At 48.1% G+C, this 22,550-nt stretch overlaps 1 protein-coding gene across 1 annotated transcript; it reads right to left on the bottom strand.

Moving 5' to 3' along the window:
• Positions 1-345: 345 nt before the first annotated feature.
• On the bottom strand, positions 346-16,521 carry ndufb7 (NADH:ubiquinone oxidoreductase subunit B7). The gene is made up of 3 exons (XM_078234681.1): positions 16,352-16,521; positions 7,480-7,648; positions 346-573 (listed from the first exon to the last, which is right to left on the bottom strand). The coding sequence occupies exons 1-3, from the start codon at positions 16,461-16,463 to the stop codon at positions 489-491; spliced, it is 366 nt and encodes a 121-aa protein (XP_078090807.1). The 5' UTR covers positions 16,464-16,521; the 3' UTR covers positions 346-488.
• Positions 16,522-22,550: the final 6,029 nt, after the last annotated feature.

Genomic DNA, 22,550 nt, shown 5'->3' with positions numbered 1-22,550 from the left:
GTGTGCTTGAGCAGCTCTGCCAGACACACACACATCTCCTGGCGGCCAAATGGGAAGCTTTGACAAGGCAAGGCACAAGAGATTCAATAACTCCAACAGTGGCAGACATTGTGCTCAAGTCCCTGGCATCCCTTCTGACTGAGATGCTACCAGCTGAATAAGCCCTCGTCCCCACACATCTGGGAAGCCAGCAAGAACTGTGATGCACTGTGAATAAGACGGTGTTTACACCCACATGCAGCTGAGCTATACTATACACTACCCACACTGAGAAATGTTAGTGAACAGTGTGACAGGAAGTCGAGGACCTGGGAGAAGAGAACAGGCTAGCCTGAAAGCAATAGATTAAGTTTATAACTCAGCATTTTATTCAGTTCAGGAGATCTCAGAATTATATACAAAACAATTCATCGCACGCTGCAGTCTGGTCAGATAGGGTACGGTTCCCAGAGGGAGACGGAGTTACGCAGCAGGTCCAGGAAAGCTGCTTATGCTGCCTGCCTCTCCTCCATTTTTTTCTTCCTCATCAGCAGCCTCTTCTCCCTCTCGTACTCTTTCATCCGCATCACATAGCTGGAAATAGAGGGGGAGAAAACAGGAGGTTAGTGTGCGCCCCTCTGGGCTGTTTTAAAAATACTCATTCCAGAACCGATTGTTGAAACCCTGGCACTACTGGGGAGGATGTGCAAACTCCACACAGATAGTGGCCCAAGCCAGGAATCAAACCCAGGTCCCTGGCGCTGAGAGACAGCATTGCTAACCACTGTTCCAGTCGATATCAGGGCAGGCATCACTGTAGCCAGGACATAACAGTGTGAAGTCAAGTCCATTTTCAGGAGGCTTCTGATGCTCAATGTTTAGAGACTTTCATCTTTTTGGTTTTAATTAGAAATCTTTCACTGCCTCGCCCCAATAATTTCTCCCTCACTTCCTATCCTGAACATACCGAATCTCGTAGTCGCAAAAGTGCCAGCAATCTCTTTATACACCTATGACTCTGGCCAAATTCCCCTCCAACTCCATTTTCAAGTTTACTGACAACACCGTAGTGGGTCGGATCTCAAACAATGACGAGACAGAGTACAGGAATGAGACAGAGAATCTGGTGAACTGGTGCAGCAACAATAATCTCTCCCTCAATCTCAATGACTACAGAAAGCGTAGAGAAGAACATGTCTACATCAATGGGGATGAAGTAGAAAGTGTCGAGAACTTCAGGTTTTTAGGTGTCCAGATCACCAACAACCTGTCCTGTCGACACTATTTAGGATAGTAATGGACAAGGATGAGTGCTGTCCTACGGGCAGGGTGCTAAATTGGGGGAAGGCTGACTATAGCCGGATTAGGCAGGAATTGGTGAATGTTGATTGATTGGGAGAGGATGTTCGAGGGTAAGTCCGCGTCTGGCATGTGGGAGTCTTTTAAGGAACTATTGATAAGGCTGCAGGATAGGCATGTGCCTGTAAAAAGGAAAGATAGGAAAGGTAGGATTCGAGAGCCGTGGATAACCCGGGAAATTGAGGATCTGATTAAAATGAAAAGGGAGGCGTACGTTAAGTCCAGGCAACTGAAAACAGATGGAGCTCTGGAGGAATACAGAGAGAGTAGGAAAGATCTCAAACGGGGAGTTAGAAGGGCAAAAAGAGGGCACGAGATGTTCTTGGCAGGCAGGATTAAGGAGAATCCTAAGGCATTCTATTCATACGTTAGGAACAAAAGAGTTGTCAGGGAGAAAATCGGACCTCTCAGGGACAAAGGAGGGGAATTATGCTTAGAACCCAAGGGAATAGGGGAGATCCTAAATGAATACTTTGCATCGGTATTCACGAAGGAGAGGGGCGTGTTAACCGGGAGTGTCTCGGAGGGAGGTGTTGACCCGTTAGAGAAAATCTCCATTACGAGAGAGGAAGTGTTAGGTTTTTTAGGGAACATTAAAACTGACAAAGCCCCAGGGCTTGATGGCATCTATCCTCGACTGCTCAGGGAGACGAGAGAGGAAATTGCTGGGCCTCTGACGGAAATCTTTGTCGCTTCTTTGGACACGGGTGAGGTCCCTGAGGATTGGAGGATAGCGAATGTGGTCCCGTTGTTTAAGAAGGGTAGCAGGGATAACCCAGGAAATTATAGGCCGGTGAGCTTGACGTCCGTGGTAGGGAAGTTGTTGGAGAGGATTCTTAGAGACAGGATGTATGTGCATTTAGAACGGAACAATCTCATTAGTGACAGACAGCATGGTTTTGTAAGAGGGAGGTCGTGCCTTACAAATTTGGTGGAGTTTTTTGAGGAAGTGACAAAAACGGTTGATGAAGGAAGGGCCGTGGATGTCGTCTATATGGATTTCAGTAAGGCATTTGACAAAGTCCCACATGGCAGGTTGGTTAAGAAGGTTAAGGCTCATGGGATACAAGGAGAAGTGGCTTGATGGGTGGAGAACTGGCTTGGCCATAGGAGACAGAGGGTAGTGGTCGAAGGGTCTTTTTCCGGCTGGAGGTCTGTGACCAGTGGTGTTCCGCAGGGCTCTGTACTGGGACCTCTGCTATTTGTGATATATATAAATGATTTGGAAGAAGGTGTAACTGGTGTAATCAGCAAGTTTGCGGATGACACAAAGATGGCTGGAATTGCGGATAGCGAAGAGCATTGTCGGGCAATACAGCAGGATATAGATAGGCTGGAAAATTGGGCGGAGAGGTGGCAGATGGAATTTAATCCGGATAAATGCGAAGTGATGCATTTTGGAAGAAATAATGTAGGGAGGAGTTATGCAATAAACGGCAGAGTCATCAGGAGTATAGAAACACAGAGGGACCTAGGTGTGCAAGTCCACAAATCCTTGAAGGTGGCAACACAGGTGGTGAAGAAGGCATATGGTATGCTTGCCTTTATAGGACGGGGTATAGAGTATAAAAGCTGGAGTCTGATGATGCAGCTGTATAGAACGCTGGTTAGGCCGCATTTGGAGTACTGCGTCCAGTTCTGGTCGCCGCACTACCAGAAGGACGTGGAGGCATTGGAGAGAGTGCAGAGAAGGTTTACCAGGATGTTGCCTGGTATGGAGGGTCTTAGCTATGAGGAGAGATTGGGTAGACTGGGGTTGTTCTCCTTGGAAAGACGGAGAATGAGGGGAGATCTAATAGAGGTATACAAGATTATGAAGGGTATAGATAGGGTGAACAGTGGGAAGCTTTTTCCCAGGTCGGAGGTGACGATCACGAGGGGTCACGGGCTCAAGCTGAGAGGGGCGAAGTATAACTCAGACATCAGAGGGACGTTTTTTACAGAGGGTGGTGGGGGCCTGGAATGCGCTGCCAAGTAGGGTGGTGGAGGCAGGCACGCTGACATCGTTTAAGACTTACCTGGATAGTCACATGAGCAGCCTGGGAATGGAGGGATACAAACGATTGGTCTAGTTGGACCAAGGAGCGGCACAGGCTTGGAGGGCCGAAGGGCGTGTTTCCTGTGCTGTACTGTTCTTTGTTCTATAGTTAAGAAAGCCCCACCAACGCCTCTATTTTCTCAGAAGACTAAGGAAATTTGGCATGTCACCAACTTTTACAGACGCACCATAGAAAACATTCTTTCTGGTTGTATCACAGCTTGGTATGGCGCCTGCTCTGCCCAAGACCGCAAGGAACTACAAGAGGTTGTGAATGTAGCCCAATCCGTCACGCAAACCAGCCTCCCATCCATTGACTCGGTCTACACTTCCAGCTGCCTCAGAAAAGCAGCCAGCATAATTAAGGACACCACTCACCCCGGACATTCTCTCTTCCACCTTCTTCCATTGGGAAAAAGATACTAAAGTCTGAGGTCACGTACCAGCCGACTCAAGAACAGCTTCTTCCCTGCTGCTGTCAGACTTTTGAATGGACTTCCCTTGCATTAAGTTGATCTTTCTCTACACCCTAGTTATGACTGTAACACTTCATTCTCTATTCTCTCGTTTCCTTCTCTATGAACGGTATGCTTTGTCTGTATAGCACGCAAGAAACAATATTTTTCACTGTATGCTAACATACATGACAATAAATCAAATCAAAATCCTCTATAAACCTGTCCAAAGAGGCTATTCTCCATACATTGAACCCAAATACCAATGGCTATCCCACCATGGGGGTGGGAAGGGGGCACCATACTGGATCCTGCTCTCAAGGTAACAATCATAAGACCATAAGACATAGGAGTAGGATTAGGCCACTCGGCCCATCGAGTCTGCTCTGCCATTCAATCATGGCTAATATTTTTCTCATCCCCATTCTCGGGCCTTTTCCCCATAACCCCTGATCCCCTTATTAATCAAGAACCTATCTATCTCTGTCTTAAAGACACTCAATGACCCGGCCTCCACAGCCTTTGCGGCAAAGAGTTCCATAGATTCACCATTCTCTGGCTGAAGAAATTCCTCCTCATCTCTGTTTTAAAGGATCGCCCCTTTAGCCTGAGGTTGTGCCCTCTGGTTCTAGTTTTTCCTACTAGTGGAAACATCTTCTCCACGCCCACTCTATTCAAGCCTCACAGAGGAAGCCTGACTGGGTGGCATTGTGATTAGCACTGCTGCCTCTCAGCACCACCCCCCAAGTTCAATTCCGGCCTTGGATGACTGAGTGGAGTTTGCGCATTCTCCCTGTGTATTCATGGGTTTCCTCCCGGTGCTCTGGTTTCCTCCTACACTCCAAGGATGTGCTGGTTGGCCATTCCAAATTGCCCCTTAGTGTCCAAAGATGTGTAGGTTGGGGATTGGTGGGGTAAATATGTGGGGTTACGGGGATAGGGCAAGGCTAAGATGCAAGAGAGTCGGTGCAGACTCGATGGAGATCCTAAACAAATATTTCTCGTCAGTATTTACCATGGAGAAAGATATGAAAGCGAAGGAACTCAGGGAAGTAAATAGTGATGTCTTGAAAAGTGCCCACATTACAGAAGAGGAGGTGCTGAAGGTCTTAAAGGCATAAAGGTAGATAAATCCCCAGGACCTGAGCAAGTTTATCCCAGGACATTGTGGGAAGCTAGGGAAGAAATTGTAAAGATCCTAGTGGAGATATCTATATCGACAGCCATGGGTGAGATGCTGGAAGACTGGAGTGAAGTAAATGTTGTGTTATTTAAGGAAAGCAGCAGGGAAAAGCCAGGGAACTACAGACCGGTGAGCCCGTCAGTGGTGGGTAAGTTGTCGGAGGGGATTCTGAGACTGGATCTACATGCATTTGGAAAGGCAAGGACTGATTAGGGATGGTCAGCACAGCTTTGTGTGTGGGAAATCATGTCTTACGAATTCAAGAGTTTTTTTGAAGGGACAACCAAGAAAATAGATGAGGGCAGTGCGGTAATGTTGTCTGCATGGATTTTAACAAGGCCTTCAACAAGGTACCGCACTGGTAAACTGGTCAGCAAGGTTAGATCACATGGGATTCAGGGAGAAATAGTCAATTGGATACAAAGTTGGCTTGCCGGTAGTAGACAGAGGGTGGTATTTTTCAGACTGGAGGTCTGTGGCCAGCGGTGTGCCACTGGCATCGGTGCTGGGTCCACTGTTTGTCATTTATATAAACAGTTTGGAAAACAATATGGGAGGCATGGTTAGTACGTTTCCGGATGACACCAAAATTGGTGGTGCAATGGACAGTGAAGGAGGTTATCTCAGACTGCAATGGGATCTTGATTAACTGGCCCAGTGGGCCAAGGAATGGCAGATGGAGTTCAATTCCGATAAATGCAAGGTGTTGCATTTTGGTAAGACAAGCCAGGGCAGGACTTACACAGTTAATGGAATGATCCTGGGGTGTGTTGTCGAACAGAGACACCTAGGGGTGCAGATACAGATAGTTCCTTGAAAGTGGCGTCACAGGTAGACAGGGTGGTGAAGGCGGCGTTTGGCACACTTGCCTTCATTGGTCACAGCATTGAGTGCAGGAGTTGGGATGTTATGTTACAACTGTACAAGACATTGGTGCGGCCACATTTGGAGCACTGCGTACAATTCTGGTCACCCTGCTATAGGAAGGATGTTATTAAACTGGAAAGGGTGCATAAAAGGATTTACAAGGATGTTACAGGGACTGGAAGGTTTGAATTATAAGGGGAGGCTGGGACTTTTTTCCCTGGAGTGCAGGAGGGATGACCTTATAGAGGTTTATAAAATCATGAGGGGCAGAGATAAGGTGAATGAGGCAGGTACAATGACAACATTTAAAAGACATTTGGACAGGTGCATGGATGGGAAAGGGATATGGTCCAAACACAGGCAAATGGGACTAGTTCAGTTTAGGAAACCTGGTTGGCATGGACGAGTTGGGCTGAAGGGCCTGTTTCCATGCTGAATATCTATCACTATGAATAGCCTCTTTCTGCACTGTAGGGATTCTATGGATTGTACGTAAAACACTCGTGCCCTGAAGGTCGGTGCAAGTTGTGCCACCTGCTCAGTGGAGCAGAGACCTAGTAGCAGAGCTGGGATCTTTCCTGATACCTGTGGGCCAGCTCCAGCTCCTGTATTAACCAATTCATGACTGGGAGGGGAGAGCGGCAGGTTTAAGCCAACGTCAGTGGGTCTGTCAGTCTACCCACCACCCCAGGGTGTGGGATTCTTTGTACAGTTTGCTTCAGTTAAAAGACTTCATTGTAAGATATTTCCGCCTGTGTAACTAACTCTGCTAAGCTTTAAAGCTAAGTTGGCCACATCTAAAACTCAGCTGGGAATTCTGGGATGAACTTAGAAACTGACTGCATTTGAAAATACAATGTTAGCAGAAAATGACTAAACAAAGCTTTCGTGGTCACACAGCTGCCAATTGTTTTTTCCAAGTTGGAGACTGATTTATTATTGTCACATGTATTAGTATACAGTGAAAAGTATTGTTTCTTGCACACTATACAAACAAAGCATACCGTTCATAGAGAAGGAAAGGAGAGAGTGCAGAATGTAGTGTTACAGCCATAGCTAGGGTGTAGAGAAAGATCAATTTAATGCAAGGTAGATCCATTCAAAAGTCTGACAGCAGCAGGGAAGAAGCTGTTCCTGAGTCGGTTGGTACGTGACCTCAGACTTTTGTATCTTTTTCCCGATGGAAGAAGGTGGAAGACAGAATGTCCGTGGGGTCCTTAATTATGCCGGTTGCTTTGCCGAGGCAGTGGGAAGTGTAGACAGAGTCAATGGATGGGAGGCTGGTTTACGTGATGGATTGGGCTACATTCACGACCCTTTGTACTTTCCCAGCTCTTTCAATAACACAGATAAGAAATCATATATTGTAGTAACAGTTATTCATTCAGGTCAGTCCTGTCCAAGGTTTGGATCGAGTCTGTATCAGGACTAGCTTCTGCCGCTCCTGCTCATCCTGCTCTCTTCTCTCTCTCTCTAGAGAATTAGTTTCTTCGCTTCTGTCATTTTAATTTTAAATGACGCTCAATAAAAGTTCAACTTCGGATCAGTGCTGCCTACGCCTATTCTAAGGAATGAACAGACAATGAAAGTGAACTTACTCCTGATGCTCGCAGTAATCCCAGTCGTGACGCTCGTGTTTACACTCGAAGAAGTTGGGCCACATATCCCGCTTGCATTTCAAGAACTTGATGAGGTGATGAGCGCAGTAATCGCGCTGACTGAGGGGCAACTGGGCATCGTTCATCTCCTGCTGTGTCGCGATCATCACTGAGACAGATAGAGACGCACACATACACAGTCACTATATTAACTCCCAGGCACAGGATTCTACTTAACAAGTTGCATTTACACCGTACACATTCATAGCGTAATAAAACTTCCCAAGATGAGTTAGAGTATGACCACAATCGACACCAATATTACGGCAAGGTTAGTCAAAGTGTAGCGTCTGTGGAAAGAGAAAGGCAGAGAGGTTTAGGGAGGGAATCCCACACTCAGCATCTAGGCAGCCTCCAAGGGTAGAATAATTAAAATGAGTGCTCAATGCACCAGAATTAAAGATATTTGAAGGTTTTAGGGCAGGAGGAGGTCACAGCAATAGTGGGAGGTGATTTAAACTGGAGACATTACCAGACTGGCAGCCAATATAGCGCAGCAGGCACTGCGGTGAGTGGGACTCAGTGCCGGCAGCAAAGTCTGGGATGAGCTCAGAGGAAGCGAGGTGAGGAGCTGGTTTGAGGGGCACTGGTATCGCAGAGACTGGAGACAAAAATCACTTTGGATTTCTTCTCACTGAACTGTCCATCAGTGCTATTTGCAGTGCAGTTGCCTACAACAATGGCATTGTGGAGGAGTGTTTTATAAAGGACTGGAATGTTACACATGAACATACAAAACAGCAGGCATTAAAAGACCAGCTACTGGAGCAGGCCTATTCCATAATGACTGCAACATCCTGACCAGACACATCCCACCTCCCCTCTCTGCAGCCTCACGATCTGGAAAATCCCCCTCAGGAGATCAAACAGACTAAGCGTCATCTATGGAGAGGTTTTAATTTCTGATGATGCCGAGTTTATTGAGGCTTTCTGAAGAGTGATAGCTGGTGTGGTGGTGTTGATATGATGCAGCTTCTCCCCTGGCCAGGAACTGAACCAGCTCCTTCTTCAAGGTAAAATCAGCACCAGCCATAATCCTTCATAAAACCTCACTGAGCTCGGGACAACCTTGTTCAGCCAGGGAACCGGGCAGATTGGATAGTGTTTCCAAGTGTCGAGCTGCAGGGCAGAATTTACGCAACTTGACTTCCTGACGCTTCATCTTCCAAAGCTAGTTTTGTGCCTGTTACAAAGAGTGGTGTTTGAACAGAGACGCCGAGACTGATGCACTTTACTCTGTTACAAAGTTCTCAATTATCTCACACTCATCAGTGCCAAGAACAGCGCTTCACCGTAATGTTAACCACATCTAAATACTCGGCACCGAATCCATTGCTGCTCTGCTGACTAGTTTGCTCATCCCAACTAGACCCAGTTATGAGGGAGTGGCTGTGGCAATGTCACTGGACTAGTAACCCAGGGGACTTAAACACTAGTCTCAGTAATGTTGACTATGACAACTATTGCTGTAAAAACCCATCTGGTTCACTAATGTCCTTTAGGGAAGGAAATCTGCCGTCCTTACCCGGTCTGGCCTACATGTGACTCCAGAGCCACAGCAATGTGGTTGATTCTTAAATGCCCTCTGAAATGGCCCAATGAGACACTCGGTTCAAGGGCAATTAGGGATGGGCAATAAATATTGGCCACATTTGTAGCAACACCCATTGCAGTTATAGGGTGGCACAGTGGTTAGCACTGCTGCCTCTCAGTGCCAGGGACCCAGGTTCAATTCCCGGCTCGGGTCACTGTCTGTGCGGAGTCTGCACGTTCTCCCCGTGTCTGCGTGGGTTTCCTCCGGGTGCTCCGATTTCCTCCCACACTCCAAAGATGCGCGGGTTAGGTGGATTGGCCGTGCCCCTAGTGTCAGGAGATTAGCGGGATAAACGTGAGAGATTGCGGGAATAGGGTCTGGGTGGGATTGTGGTCAGTGCAGACTCAATGGGCCAAATGGCCTCCTCCTGCACCGTAGGGATTCTTTGGACAGGATTAGTCATTATCAGTGCCTCGAAACGAGGATGTGCCCCCCCCCCCCCCCACCCCCAGCATGTGTCCCCAGGGGCTCCCCGCCACCCCGATGCACCAATGACATTTCAGCCCATTTTCAGCGAGAGCTTCCAAGTATCCTCAACACATTTTCTCCTGGAGACAGGATGCCATCCGGTGAAGTTGGAACACAGTGATTTGGTGTGTGGATGCAGTGTCCAGCCCAAGCAGACTGACCAAGGCTGTACGATAGCAGCAATCATCTTCACCAGCCTGGTCGGTGAACACGTGCGTGACCAACCCCCACAGGGAGTCATGATCGAAACTGAGCGGAGACTAGCGTGACTCTCCAGCACATCACAGTTTGTCACCGGCTGAGCAGCAGTGCTCCACACTGCAAGCGACATTCAGCTCACCCTCAATCCTCTTCCATTCAACATGAGCAAGACCAAAATTCTCCTCTTCCCCCGGACAAGCACCTACACCCTGCAGCTACTGTTAGTGAATTCCCAGCTCCCAGCAGCTCCAAGAGGAGATACGACAGAGATTCAGCTCTCCGAGCGCGGCCTCCCAAATATTGTCCGCACCAACAGAAATCTTCTTCAAAAGGGACAAAGACTTTACAACACTGCTGTTGTCACCAGCCTTCTAAATGGCAGCGAGATCTGGGACACCGACCGAAGGCACTGGGGAATTTCACAAGCCAAGTCTCCACAAAATCAAGCAGGAAGATGGATGATCTGTGAATTTTAGGGCGGCGTTTTTTCCCACAGCGCCAGGAACCCGGGTTCAATTCAAGCCTTGGGTCACCGCGTGTGTGGAGTTTGCATGTTCTCCCAGTGTCTGCGTGGGTTTCCTCCAGGTGCTCCTGTTTTCTCCCACACTCCAAAGATGTGCGGGTTAGGTTGAGCTTAGCACTGTTGCCTCACAGCGCCAGGGACCCGGGTTCGATTCTCGGCTTGGGTCACTGTCTGTGCGGAGTCTGCACGTTCTCCCCTGTGTCTGCGTGAGTTTCCTCCGGGTTCTTTGATTTGCTAAATTGCCCCTTAGTGCCAGGGAGATTAGCAGGGAAAATACATGGGGTTACGGGGATAGGGCCTGGGTGGGATTGTGGTCGGTGCAGACTCGATGGGCCGAATGGCCTCCTTCAGCAGTGCAGTGATTCAATTCTAAGACAGGTGAACAAACCCCAGCATCCTCACCGAAGCCAATCCTTCCATCAGCGCCACCCTGATCATGTGAAACACCCGTGTTACTTTAGTCGTCACAGTCTCAGTACACAGATATGGCAGTCAGTTTGTACACAGCTAGATCCCACAGACAGCTGAGCGGTGAATTAATTGGGAATTTGTTTTAGGTAATAGCGGTCGAGACATTGAAGTTAGCCAGGACATGGAAAATTAGGGGGTCTTTAACACACTAGTTTACATCTTAGTTTACCATGCTGATTCCTGGGATGGCAGGTCTGTCATATGAGGAGAGACTAAGTCCGTTAGGAATATATTCACTGGAGTTCAGAAGAGTGAGGGGGGGGATCTCAGAGAAACTTACAAAATTCCAACAGGGTTAGATTCAGAAAGAATGTTCCCGATGGTGGAGGAGTCCAGAACTAGGGGTCATAGTTTGAGGATAAGGGGTAAATCTTTTAGGACTGAGGTGAGGAGAAATTTCTTCACCCAGAGGGTGGTGAATGTGTGGAATTCACTCCCACAGAAAGTCATCGAGGCCAAAACGTGAGATTTCAAGAAGAAATTAATATCGCTCTTGGGGCTAAAGGGATCAAGGGATATGGGACGGTGGGGGAGGGATCAGGATATTGAATTTGATGATCAGCCTTGATCATAATGAATGGCGGAGCAGGCTCGAAGGGCCGAATGGCCTACTTCTGCTTCTAGTTTCTATGTTTCTATCTGGCCAAGGCTTTGCTGCAATAATAATGCTGAGGGTTATCCATTATTATGGATAAGTGCAACACCAGAGCAACCTCGGGAACCTGCATGTGCAGTTCAATTCAATACTGAAATCCCAAGGTCAGAGATAGCCAGCCTCAGCGGATGGACGCCTGTTATGGTCCTCGCTAAGTTACCCAGCAATGAATTGACTGAAATGACAAACTTCAGGCATTTTCCTTACGCACTCGAAGACTAATGTTACTGCACCTTGGAGTGAGAGCGTTTTAACTTGGTAAGTGATAAGTGAACAGCCTCTCTGATCCTGAAAGACATAATCCCGAGTTCCTGACACACTGGTGGGAAGTGATCAGTATGTGAAGGTGGCAACTCAGGTGGACAAGGTGGTGTGTGGCATGCTGATCTTCATCGGAGTATAGGAATTGGAAAATCATGTTGCAGCTGTATAAGACTTTGGTTAGGCCACATTAGGAGTACTGTGTACATTTTGGTCACCACACTGCCGGAAGGATCTTGATGCAATGGAAAGGGTGCAGAAGAGATTTACCAGATGTTGCCTGGTTTGGAGGATACGGACTATGAAGAAAGGTTGAACAAACTTGTATTGGAGCGTTGGAGGATGAGGGGGGACCTGATAGAGATTTACAAGATTATGACAGACTAGGATAGAGTGGATAGTCAGAATCTTTTGCCCAGGGTTGAAGGGTCAATTTCTCGGGGGCATAGGTTAAGAGTGAGGGGGGGGAATGTTTAAAAAAGAGATGTAAGGGACAAGTTTTTCACACAGAGGGTGGTGAATGTCTGAAGCGCGCTGCCGGAGGCAGATTCTATAACAATGTTCAAGAGGCATCTGGATAGATGCATGAATAGGCCGGGAATAGAGGGATATGGATCACACAGAGACAAGGAAATATTAGATTAGAGGCGCATCTGTGTCAGCACAGACTTGGTGGGCCGAAGGGCCTGTTCCTGTGTTGTACTGTTTTTTGTTCTAAATTGTCTCGATGGGCCAAATGGCCTCTTCGGCACTGTAGGGATGCAATGATTCTGTAAAAGATGTAGGATAACGGAGTTTAGAAGAATGAGGGGTGACCTTATTCAAACATATGAGATCCTGAGGGGGTTTGACAGGGGAGATGGTGAGATGTTTTCACAAGTGGGTGAGTCTCGAACCAGGGAACATAGCTACAAGAAAAAGGGGCAGTCATTTAAAACTGAGGTGCGGAGAAATTTCTTCTCACAGTGGGTGGTGAATCTCTGGAATTCTCTGTCAAAAAGGGTGGTGGAGCATCAGAGGATGAGGGGGGAATCTGATTGAGGTTTAGAAGATTATGACAGGCTTGGCGAGAGTGGATAATTGGAATCTTTTGCCCAGGGTCAAAGGGTCAATTACTCGGGGGCATAGGTTGAGAGTGAGAGGGGGAAAGTTTAAAAGAGATGTAAGGGGTACGTTTTTCACACAGAGGGTGGTGAATGCCTGGAACGCGCTGCCGGAGGAGGTGGTGGAAGCAGATTCTATAACAAAGTTCAAGAGGCATCTGGATAGATACATGAATAGGCAGCGAATAGAGGGATACGGACCATGTAGAGGCAAGACAATATTAGATTAGAGAGGCATCTGTGTCGACACAGACTTGGTGGGCTGAAGAGCCTGTTCCTGTGCTGTACTGTTCTTTGGAACGGGAATTAAGGGTTATGGTGAGCAGGTGGGTAAGTGGAGCTGAGTCCACAAAAAGATCAGCCATCTTATTGAATGGCGGAGCAGGCTCGAGGGGCCAAATGGCCTACTCCTGCTCCTAGTTCTTATGTTGTGTGTACTATGGCAGGAGGACCTCCGAGTCTGGCCTTTTCCCCACTCTCTTTGCTGCTCTTCCCCCAAGTTGGTGTCTGATGTTGCAGTTGTATAGAACGTTGGTTCGGCCGCATTTGGAATCCTGCGCCCAGTTCTGGTCGCCTCACTACCAGAAGGACGTGGAGGCTTTAGAGAGAGTGCAGAGGAGGTTTATCAGGATGTTGCCTGGTATGGAAGGGCTTAGTTATGAGGAGAGATTGGGTAAACTGGGGTTGTTCTCACTGGAAAGACAGAGGATGAGGGGTGACCTAATAGAGGTGCATAAAATTATGAAAGGCATAGATAGGGTGAATGGTGGGAAGCTTTTTCCCAGGTCAGTGGTGACGTTCACGAGGGGTCATAGGTTCAAGGTGAGGGGGGGAGGTTTAACACGGATATCAGAAGGACGTATTTTACACAGAGGGGGGTGGGGGCCTGGAATGCGCTGCCCGGCAAGGTGGTGGAGGCGGACACACTGGGAACGGTTAAGACTTATCTAGATAGCCACATGAACGGAGTGGGAATGGAGGGATACAAAAGAATGGTCTAGTTTGGACCAGGGAGCGGCGCGGGCTTGGAGGGGCGAAGGGCCTGTTCCTGTGCTGTATTGTTCTTTGTTTTTGTTCAACCTTTAGTGGGTCCCTCAGCGTGTAATGCTGGACTTGAGAATGTGCCAGTCTGCAACTCTCGATCCTCGAGAGTTCTTTGCATTGGAAGACCAAGAAGCTGTGGGCAATTCAGAGGGTCTTTCACCGTGTGGGCTTCGTCTCATATAGCCCGGCATAAAAGGCCCTGCTGATGTTTGCTGTGTCAAGCTGTGATGATGTTACTGAGCTGTGGCCTTCTGTCAGGCTGCTGATTACAGAGCTTCCTCTCTCTCTGTGCCTTTAGAAGAGAGCATGTCTCACCCAGCTCCACAGTGAAAACTCTGGATTGGAAGATGATCAAGGAAGCCTTCAAGGAAAAGAACGAGTCTTGCTAATCCTTCACCACTTTAATATCAATCCCATCAATAGCAGATTCTGTGTGCTTTTCTTGTTGGGACAGTTTCTTCAGTCTCTTCATCGTCTGAACACCTTCGAGGATGAAGAATCATAGGTTCCCGACAGTAGAGGAGGCCATTTGGCCCATCAAGCCAGCACCAACAACAATCCCGTCCAGGCCCTATCTCTGTAACCCCATGTATTTACCCTGATAATCCCCTGATACTAAGGGGCAATTTAGCACGGTCAATGATCCTAACCTGCACACCTTTGGACTGTGGGAGGAAACCGGAGCATCTGGAGGAGGAAACCCATGCAGACGCGGGGAAAACGTGCAAACTCCATACAGACAGTGGCCCACGCCGGGAATCAAACCCGGGTCCCTGGCGCTGAGAGGCAACAGTGCTAACCCACTGTGCCACCGTGCCGCCCTCTTGATGTTCAATTGAAAGGAATTGAACTTGCAGGTTATGTGAATTCTGTAATCTATATTGCATATAAACATTATGAATAATAAATAATTTCTTTTTCAAAAGAAAAGCTACAACTAGTACATTGGGGTCTTTAGTTATCAGAAAGTAGACTGGGATAGTATCATGGTAAAGAGCAGGGAGGGGCAAGAGTTCCTGGAATCCGTTCAAGAACATTTTCTTAAGCGTTGTTTCCAATCCAATAAAGATGGAGACATTCCTAGATCTGGTTCTTGGGCACAAGGTGGGCCAAGTGGATCAAGAGGCAGTAGGAGACAACACAAGGATGGTATGGTGGCACAGTGGGTTAGCACTGCTACCTCACAGTGCCAAGGACCTGGGTTCGATTCCCGGCTTGGGTCACGGTCTGTGTGGAGTTTGTACGTTCTCCCCGTGTCTGCGTGGGTTTCCTCCGGGCGCTCTGGTTTCCTCCCACAGTCCGAAAGACGTGCTGGTTAGGTGCATTGGCCATGCTAAATTCTCCCTCAGTGTACCCGAACAGGCGCCGGAGTGTGGCAACTAGAGGATTTTCATTAACACTGCAATGAAGTTACTATGTCTGACATTAATAATTGATAAATAAACTTTACAAGAGAATTGGATAATTATTTGAAATGGAAAAAACATTGCAGCAGTGTGTACCATCTACAAGATGCACTGCAGCAATTCACCAAGGCTCCTTAGGCAGCATCTTTCAAATCCGCGACCTTGACCATCTAGAAGGACAAGGGCAGCAGACAGACAGGAACACCAACACCTTCTCAAGGGCAATTAGGGATGGGCAGTGAATGCTGGCCAGCTAGTGACGCTCACATCCCATAAATGAATTATAAAACTTGACCAATGACAACCCATTAGTTGGGGTTTGCACTAAATGATCACCAAGATATTGCAGAAATTGCAAAGATATTACAAGACTAGGTCTTGGTGCTTTAGAGATGCGGTCTAAAAAGACTTGAACTTTTATTCTGTTTCATTTAGATTGTTATACTAATAAGAGTAATAAATGTTTTGACTTGAAAATAATTGTGAAATTGGCATAGTGGTTAGCACTGCCGCCTCACAGCGCCAAGGACCTGGGTTCGATTCCCGGCTTGGGTCACTGTCTGCACGTTCTCCCCGTGTCTGCGTGGGTTTCCTCCGGTTTCCTCCCACAGTCTGAAAGACGTGCTGGTTAGGGTGTATTGGCCGTGCTAAATTCTCCCTCAGTGTTACCCGAACAGGAGTGTGGCGACTAGGGGATTTTCACAGTAACTTCATTGCAGTGTGAATGTTAAGCCTTACTTGTGACTAATAAATAAATGTTACTTTATTCCCTCCCTATTCATGTACCCATCCAGAGAGACACAATCAGTGCAGGTCCTGTGAGTCTGTGACCGCAAGAGTCAGTTAGTGCCAGATAAAAACAAGGCAAAAATACCCATTGGGAACCTGCAGGAACAACCATCGTGAATAAACAGCAGCCCGACGCCAAGGCTCTGAGAGGACATGGGAACTCACCCAGAGAGACACTAACCACCTCACCGTTGACTGGGGTGGTATTTAGGGCCAAGCCATGAGTTTTGGTACCACACTCTGCAGCAGGATACTGCATTGTGATGGGATATTGTGACCTCCCCCGGGGTTACTCACCGCGCTCCTGCCGCTCAGGGAGGCCCAGGTCGGCCGGGAAGCTGGGCATGTTGCCCGGGTCCGGCTCGGTGTCCGGCTCCGTCAGGTACCGCCGCCCCAGGTGTGCCCCCATTTCCTCAGGGTGACCCGCTGCCCTGACCCGGATCCGAATCCCCCGCTCACCCGCGGTCCCACGGCCGGGTCAATGCTGCGCGCGCAGTCCGAGGCGGGCCGGTTGCCTCCTCCATCCGATGTCACCTCTAGTCGCCATTTTAGTGCGGGGCCTTTCCACCCCTCAAACGTCAGTTACATCCGCCATCTTGCTGCGGGGCCTTCTCTTGCCTTGCCTTGCCTTGCTCCGCCCCCCCCGTCGTACGTCAGTTCGGGCTACCATCTTTGTGCGGGGCTATTCTGCTGCCACCTTAGGGCGGGGCGGATGTGGCTGGGAGTGGGTCGCCTGGCAACCGGTTGTCTCCCCCCTCACGGCAGAACCTGGGCCTGGGCAAGGCGTGCCATCCAACAGGCCCAGGCAGCAGGCCATCGAGGGGGGTCGTCCAACCCAACTTGTCTGCCCCGGCTACCCTGGAAAGGGAGCGTGCGGTGTCCGAGGACATGGTTGATGCCTTCCGTGCCCGCTGGGCACCGCAGGGAGCAGGGGTGCATTATCAACCCCCCTTAATCACATTTTAATTTGATGTTTTAAGTTTCCCTTCAGCTTTTTCTTTTGTTTCGGCCGGTTCCCCTCCTTTTAGGGAGCTGCCCCTTTTTGAGTTGTCCTTCAGTTAGTTTGATTTGGTTTATTAACACAAAAGATATCCCCTCACGACAGGTCCAGGTGAGTGATGTGGGCAAACCCATCTGGCTGAATCCTTTAATCTTCAAACTCCTTCAGTTAAATTACTTCACCCTGCCTGGAATTTACCCCCTCCACTCTGCCACGGGTACAGGGTATGGGTGGGGTATTTTATTCATTTATTAATATCACAAGGAAGGCTTACATTAATGAAGTTACTGTGAAAATCCCCTAGTCGCCACACTCTGGCACCCGTTCGGGTTACACTGAGGGAGAATTTAGCACGGCCAGCACATCTTTCGGGACTGTGAGAGGAAACCGGAGCACCCGGAGGAAACCCACGCAGACACAGGGGAGAACGTGCAAACTCCACACAGACAGTGACCCAAACTGGGAATCGAACCCGGGTCCCTGGCGCTGTGAGGTAGCAGTGCTAACCACTGTGCCGCCCTGGACACAGGGCTTGGTGGGGTATCGAGTCTGTGTGCAGGGGATGGTCGCCTGTTCTGAAACCCTCAAAGAACACTACAGCACAGCTTCACCCAACAAGCCTGCGCTGACACATGACTCATTTCTAAAATGAAGACCTTTTGCCTCTACGTGGTCCATATCTCTCTATTCCCTCCCTCTTCATGTACCTGTAAGGGTGCCTCTTGTACATTGGTATTGTATCTGATTCTACCACCTCCTCTGGCAGCACATTCCAGGCACTTACCACTCCTCTGTATAAAAAAACTTGCCTCCCACATCTCCTTTAAATCCCTCCCTTTTATCTTAAACCTATGTCCCCTAGTAATTGACATTTCTACCCTGGGAAAAAGACTATCCATTCTATCATAGAATCATAGAAACCCTACAGTGCAGAAGGAGGCCATTCGGCCCATCGAGTCTGCACCGACCACAATCCCACCCAGGCGTACCCTCACATATATTTACCCGCTAATCCACTAATTTTAGGATTCTAAGGGGCAATTTTTAACCTGGCCAATCAACCTAACCTGCACATCTTTGGACTGTGGGAGGAAACCGGAGCGCCCGGAGGAAACCCACGCAGACACGAGGAGAATGTGCAAACTCCACACAGACAGTAACCCGAGCCGGGAATCGAACCCGGGACCTTGGAGCTGTGAAGCAGCAGTGCTAACCACTGGGCTACCGTGCCGCCCCCAGTATCCTTGCTTCTCATCAGGGGAGTGTGGAGAAGAGTGACTGGAAATGATAAACAAACCAAGATTGACTATTAACGGATAGAAAAATAGATGAGGTTAATAGTCACAGAGCAAGATGGGGGTTGAGGCGTGCAGGTAAATGGCCTGGTTATAAACAGGGAAAAGGACAAAGTGAAGGCAGGGGTAAAAATTGAAAATCGCAGCGTTTGTGGGGAGAGAAACAGAATTGACATTTTGAGTCCACAATGCTCCTCATTTGAAGTGAAGGCCAAGTCTGACTTGAAACTAAGTCATAGAAAATGGAGTAGTGTCAGAGGAAACAAAAGCATGTATGGTAATACAGGAGTGGGGAAATTAATCAGGGCGATAGGAATCAGTTGTTTAAAAGGCAAATTTAGACATAATGTTGTTCACAAAAACCTGATCACTGCAGCTGTACAGGACCTTGGTGAGACCACATCTGCAGTATTGAGTGCAATTTTGGTCCCCTTACTGAAGGAAGGATATACTTGCCTCAGAGGGAGTGCAGCAAATGTTCACCAGACTGATTCCTGGGATGGCAGGATTGTCACTGACGGAGAGATTGGGTCGGCTAGGTTTATATTCAGTGGAATTCAAAAGAATGAGAGGGGATCTAATTGAACTGTATAAAATTACAACGTGCTGCACAGACTGGATGCGGAGATGTTGTTTTCTCTGGCTGTGAGGTCTAAAACAAGGGGTCACGGTCTCAGGACCCGGATCCCTGGCGTTTTGAGGCAGCAGTGCTAATCACTGTGCCGCTCCTTATATATCCGTAAGAACAAACATAATAAAGTACAAGAAGACCATATGACCCCTTCCTTGAGTTTGCTATTTAATAAAATCATCCCTGAGCTTCGACATCAGCTCCACTTCCCCATCCTAGCCCTTATGTCATGATATTAGAGTGATTGTAGTAATGTATTCCAGTACTAGATGTAATAAAGTACACACTGTACTTCATTAGCTCACCTGACCTGCCAGCCAGCAGTAAGATGGCACATATAAATGTAAGTTGTGACCAGGCTGCAGGCTTACAATTGTGTCCATGTTCTTAATAAAGTTAGTTGCAATAATGATGTTAGTCACTCTGCAACCAGACACCTTAGTGCCCATAAATCTTGATCTGAAGCTAGGTATGCTCCATCAATTAGGCATCCATAGCTCTCTGGGCTGAAGAATTCCAAAGATTCAAGACTTTTCCATTGAGGAAATTCCTGTCCTAAAATGGCAAAGGCCAACTCCTGAGAATGTGACTGCTAGTTCTCGACTCCCCAGCCAGACAAAACATCTGTTAAACCTCCTCGTAACTGCGGATGTTCAATAAGATCACCTCTCCTTCTTCTAAACTCCAGATCCCTCCTCACAGGACAGCCCTCGCATCCCAGCAGTTACCTAGTAAACCTTTCTTGAACTCTAAGACTAGTACGTCCTTCAAAAGATAAAGGAGACCCACACTGTACACAGTGCACCCGTCACCAAAGACCTATATAATTACAGCAAGACTTCCTCATTCTTATTACGTGGGGAGGCAATGGCCTAGTGGTATTATCACTGGACTATTAATCCAGAAACCCAGCTAATTTCGAGGGACTGGGTTCGAATCCCGCCACAGCAGATGGTGGAATTTGAATTCAATAAAAAATATCTGGAATTAAGAAACTACTGATGACCATGAAACCATTGTCGATTGTCGGAAAAACCCATCTGGTTCACTAATGTCCTTTAGGGAAGGAAATCTGCCGTCCTTACCCGGTCTGGCCTACATGTGAGTCCAGAGCCACAGCAATGTGGTTGGCTCTCAACTAGAAGCATAAAATCCAACAGAGCAGAAGGAGGCTATTCGGCCCATCGAGTCTGCTTTGACCACAATCCCACCCAGGCCCTATCCCCATAACCCCCTGACACTAAGGGGCAATTTAGAATGGCCAATCCACCTAACCAATCCATCTAATCTTTGGACTGTGGGAGGAAACTAGAGCACCCAAAGGAAACCCACGGGGAGAACGTGCAGACTCCACACAGACAGTGACCCAAGCCGGGAATTGAACACGGGTCCCTGGCGCTTTGAGGGAGCCACCGTGCCGCCCACATTCCTTCACGGGCTGTTTGTATCCTCCTCATAGCTTATCTTCCCACCTAACTTTATATTATAATTGTTAAAGTAATTTATTAGTCACAAGTACTTACAAGTACTCACAAGGCTTACATTAACACAGCAATGAAGTTACAATGAAATTCCCCGAGTCGCCACAGTCCAACGCCTGGTCGGGTCAATGCACCCTAACCAGCACGTCTTTCAGACTGTGGGAGGAAACCGGAGCACCCGGAGGAAACCCACGCAGACACGGGGAGAACATGCATACTACAGTTTGCCTACCGCCGCAACAGGTCCATAGCAGACACCATTTCCCTGGCCCTGCACTTAACCCTGGAACACCTAGATAACAAGGACACGAATGTCAGACTCCTATTTATTGACTACAGCTCAGCCTTCAACACGATTATTCCCACGAAACTCATCTCCAAACTCCGTGGCCTGGGCCCAGCTTCCCTCTGCGACTGGACCCTGAACTTCCTAACTCACAGACCACAGTCAGTATGGATAGACAACAACACCTCCTCCATGATCATCCTCAACACTGGTACCCCACAAGGCTGTGTTCTCAGCCCCCTGCTATACTCCTTATACACCAATAACTGTGTGGCCAAATTCCCCTCCAATTCGATTTTCAAGTTTGCTGACGACACCACCGTAATGGGTTGGATCTCAAACAATGACGAGACAGAGTACAGGAATGAGATAGAGAATCTGGTGAACTGGTGCGGCAACAATAATCTCTCCCTCAATGTCAACAAAATGAAGGAGATTGTCACCGACTTCAGGAAGCGTAAAGGAGAACATGCCCCTGTCTATATCAATGGGGATGAAGTAGAAAGGGTCGAAAACTTCAAGTTTTTAGGTGTCCAGATCACCAACAACCTGTCCTGGTCTCCCCATGCCGACACTAAGAACAAAGAACAAAGAACAATACAGCACAGGAACAGGCCCTTCGACCCTCCAAGCCCGCGCCGCTCCCCGGTCCAGGATTGAATCCTGAATCCAGGATCCCCGCCCAATTTTCCAGCCTATCTACATACCAATATCCTATCCACCGAGCTGTCCCTCACAGCTACGATGCTTTGTTCATTACAACCTATTAACTCACCCCCACCCCTCTATTCCAGACCATGTGATCCCCAGGGAGAGGCGAAAACCCAGCGTGAAAAATCCCAGGGCCAATATGGGGAAAAAAAAACTATAGTTAAGAAAGCCCACCAACGCCTCTACTTTCTCAGAAGACTAAGGAAATTTGGCATGTCAGCTACGACTCTCACCAAATGTTACAGATGCACCATAGAAAGCATTCTTTCCGGTTGTATCACAACTTGGTATGGCTCCTGCTCTGCCCAAGACTGCAAGGAACTACAAAAGGCCGTGAATGTAACCCAATCCATCACGCAAACCAGCCTCCCATCCATTGACTCTGTCTACACATCCCTCTGCCTCGGCAAAGCAGCCAGCATAATTAAGGACCCCACGCACCCCGGACATTCTCTCTTCCACCTTCTTCCTTCGGGAAAAAAATACAAAAGTCTGAGGTCAGGTATCAACCAACTCAAGAACAGCTTCTTCCCTGCTGCTGTCAGACTTTTGAATGGACCTACCTTGCATTAAGTTGATCTTTCTCTACAACCCTAGCTATGACTAACACTACATTCTGCACTCTCTCGTTTCCTTCTCTATGAACGGTATGCTTTGTCTGTATAGCGCGCAAGAAACAATACTTTTCACTGTATGCTAATACACGTGACAATAATAAATCAAATCAAATTAAAATCAAAAACTCCACATAGACAGTGACCCAAGCCGAGAATTGAACCCGGGTCCCTGGTGCTGTGAGGCAGCAGTGCTAACCACTGTGCCGCCGTGCCGCCCCTACAGTGACCTGGAACTCCCGAGAGGAGATCATTTGCCAACTTGTCGATGATCAAAGCTTACTTGAGTTTGGGGTGTCTGCTGGAGGGCTGGAGAGGGGCCAGTGAAGTACCCATTTTAAAAAAGGGTGTCCGAATGTCCTCTGCAACGGGGAAAATCTGAGTGCTTAATTCAGGAGGAAATTACGATTTTCTCTTCGTCTGGATACACGGTTTCAAAGTAGCTTGCACAGATCTCAGAAAGGACAAATCATGCTTG

Source organism: Mustelus asterias, chromosome 19, assembly GCF_964213995.1.
Source record: "Mustelus asterias chromosome 19, sMusAst1.hap1.1, whole genome shotgun sequence".
Taxonomy (NCBI): Eukaryota; Metazoa; Chordata; class Chondrichthyes; order Carcharhiniformes; family Triakidae; genus Mustelus; species Mustelus asterias.
Note: the sequence above shows the minus strand (reverse complement) of the source record. Positions and strands in the feature narration are given on the sequence as shown.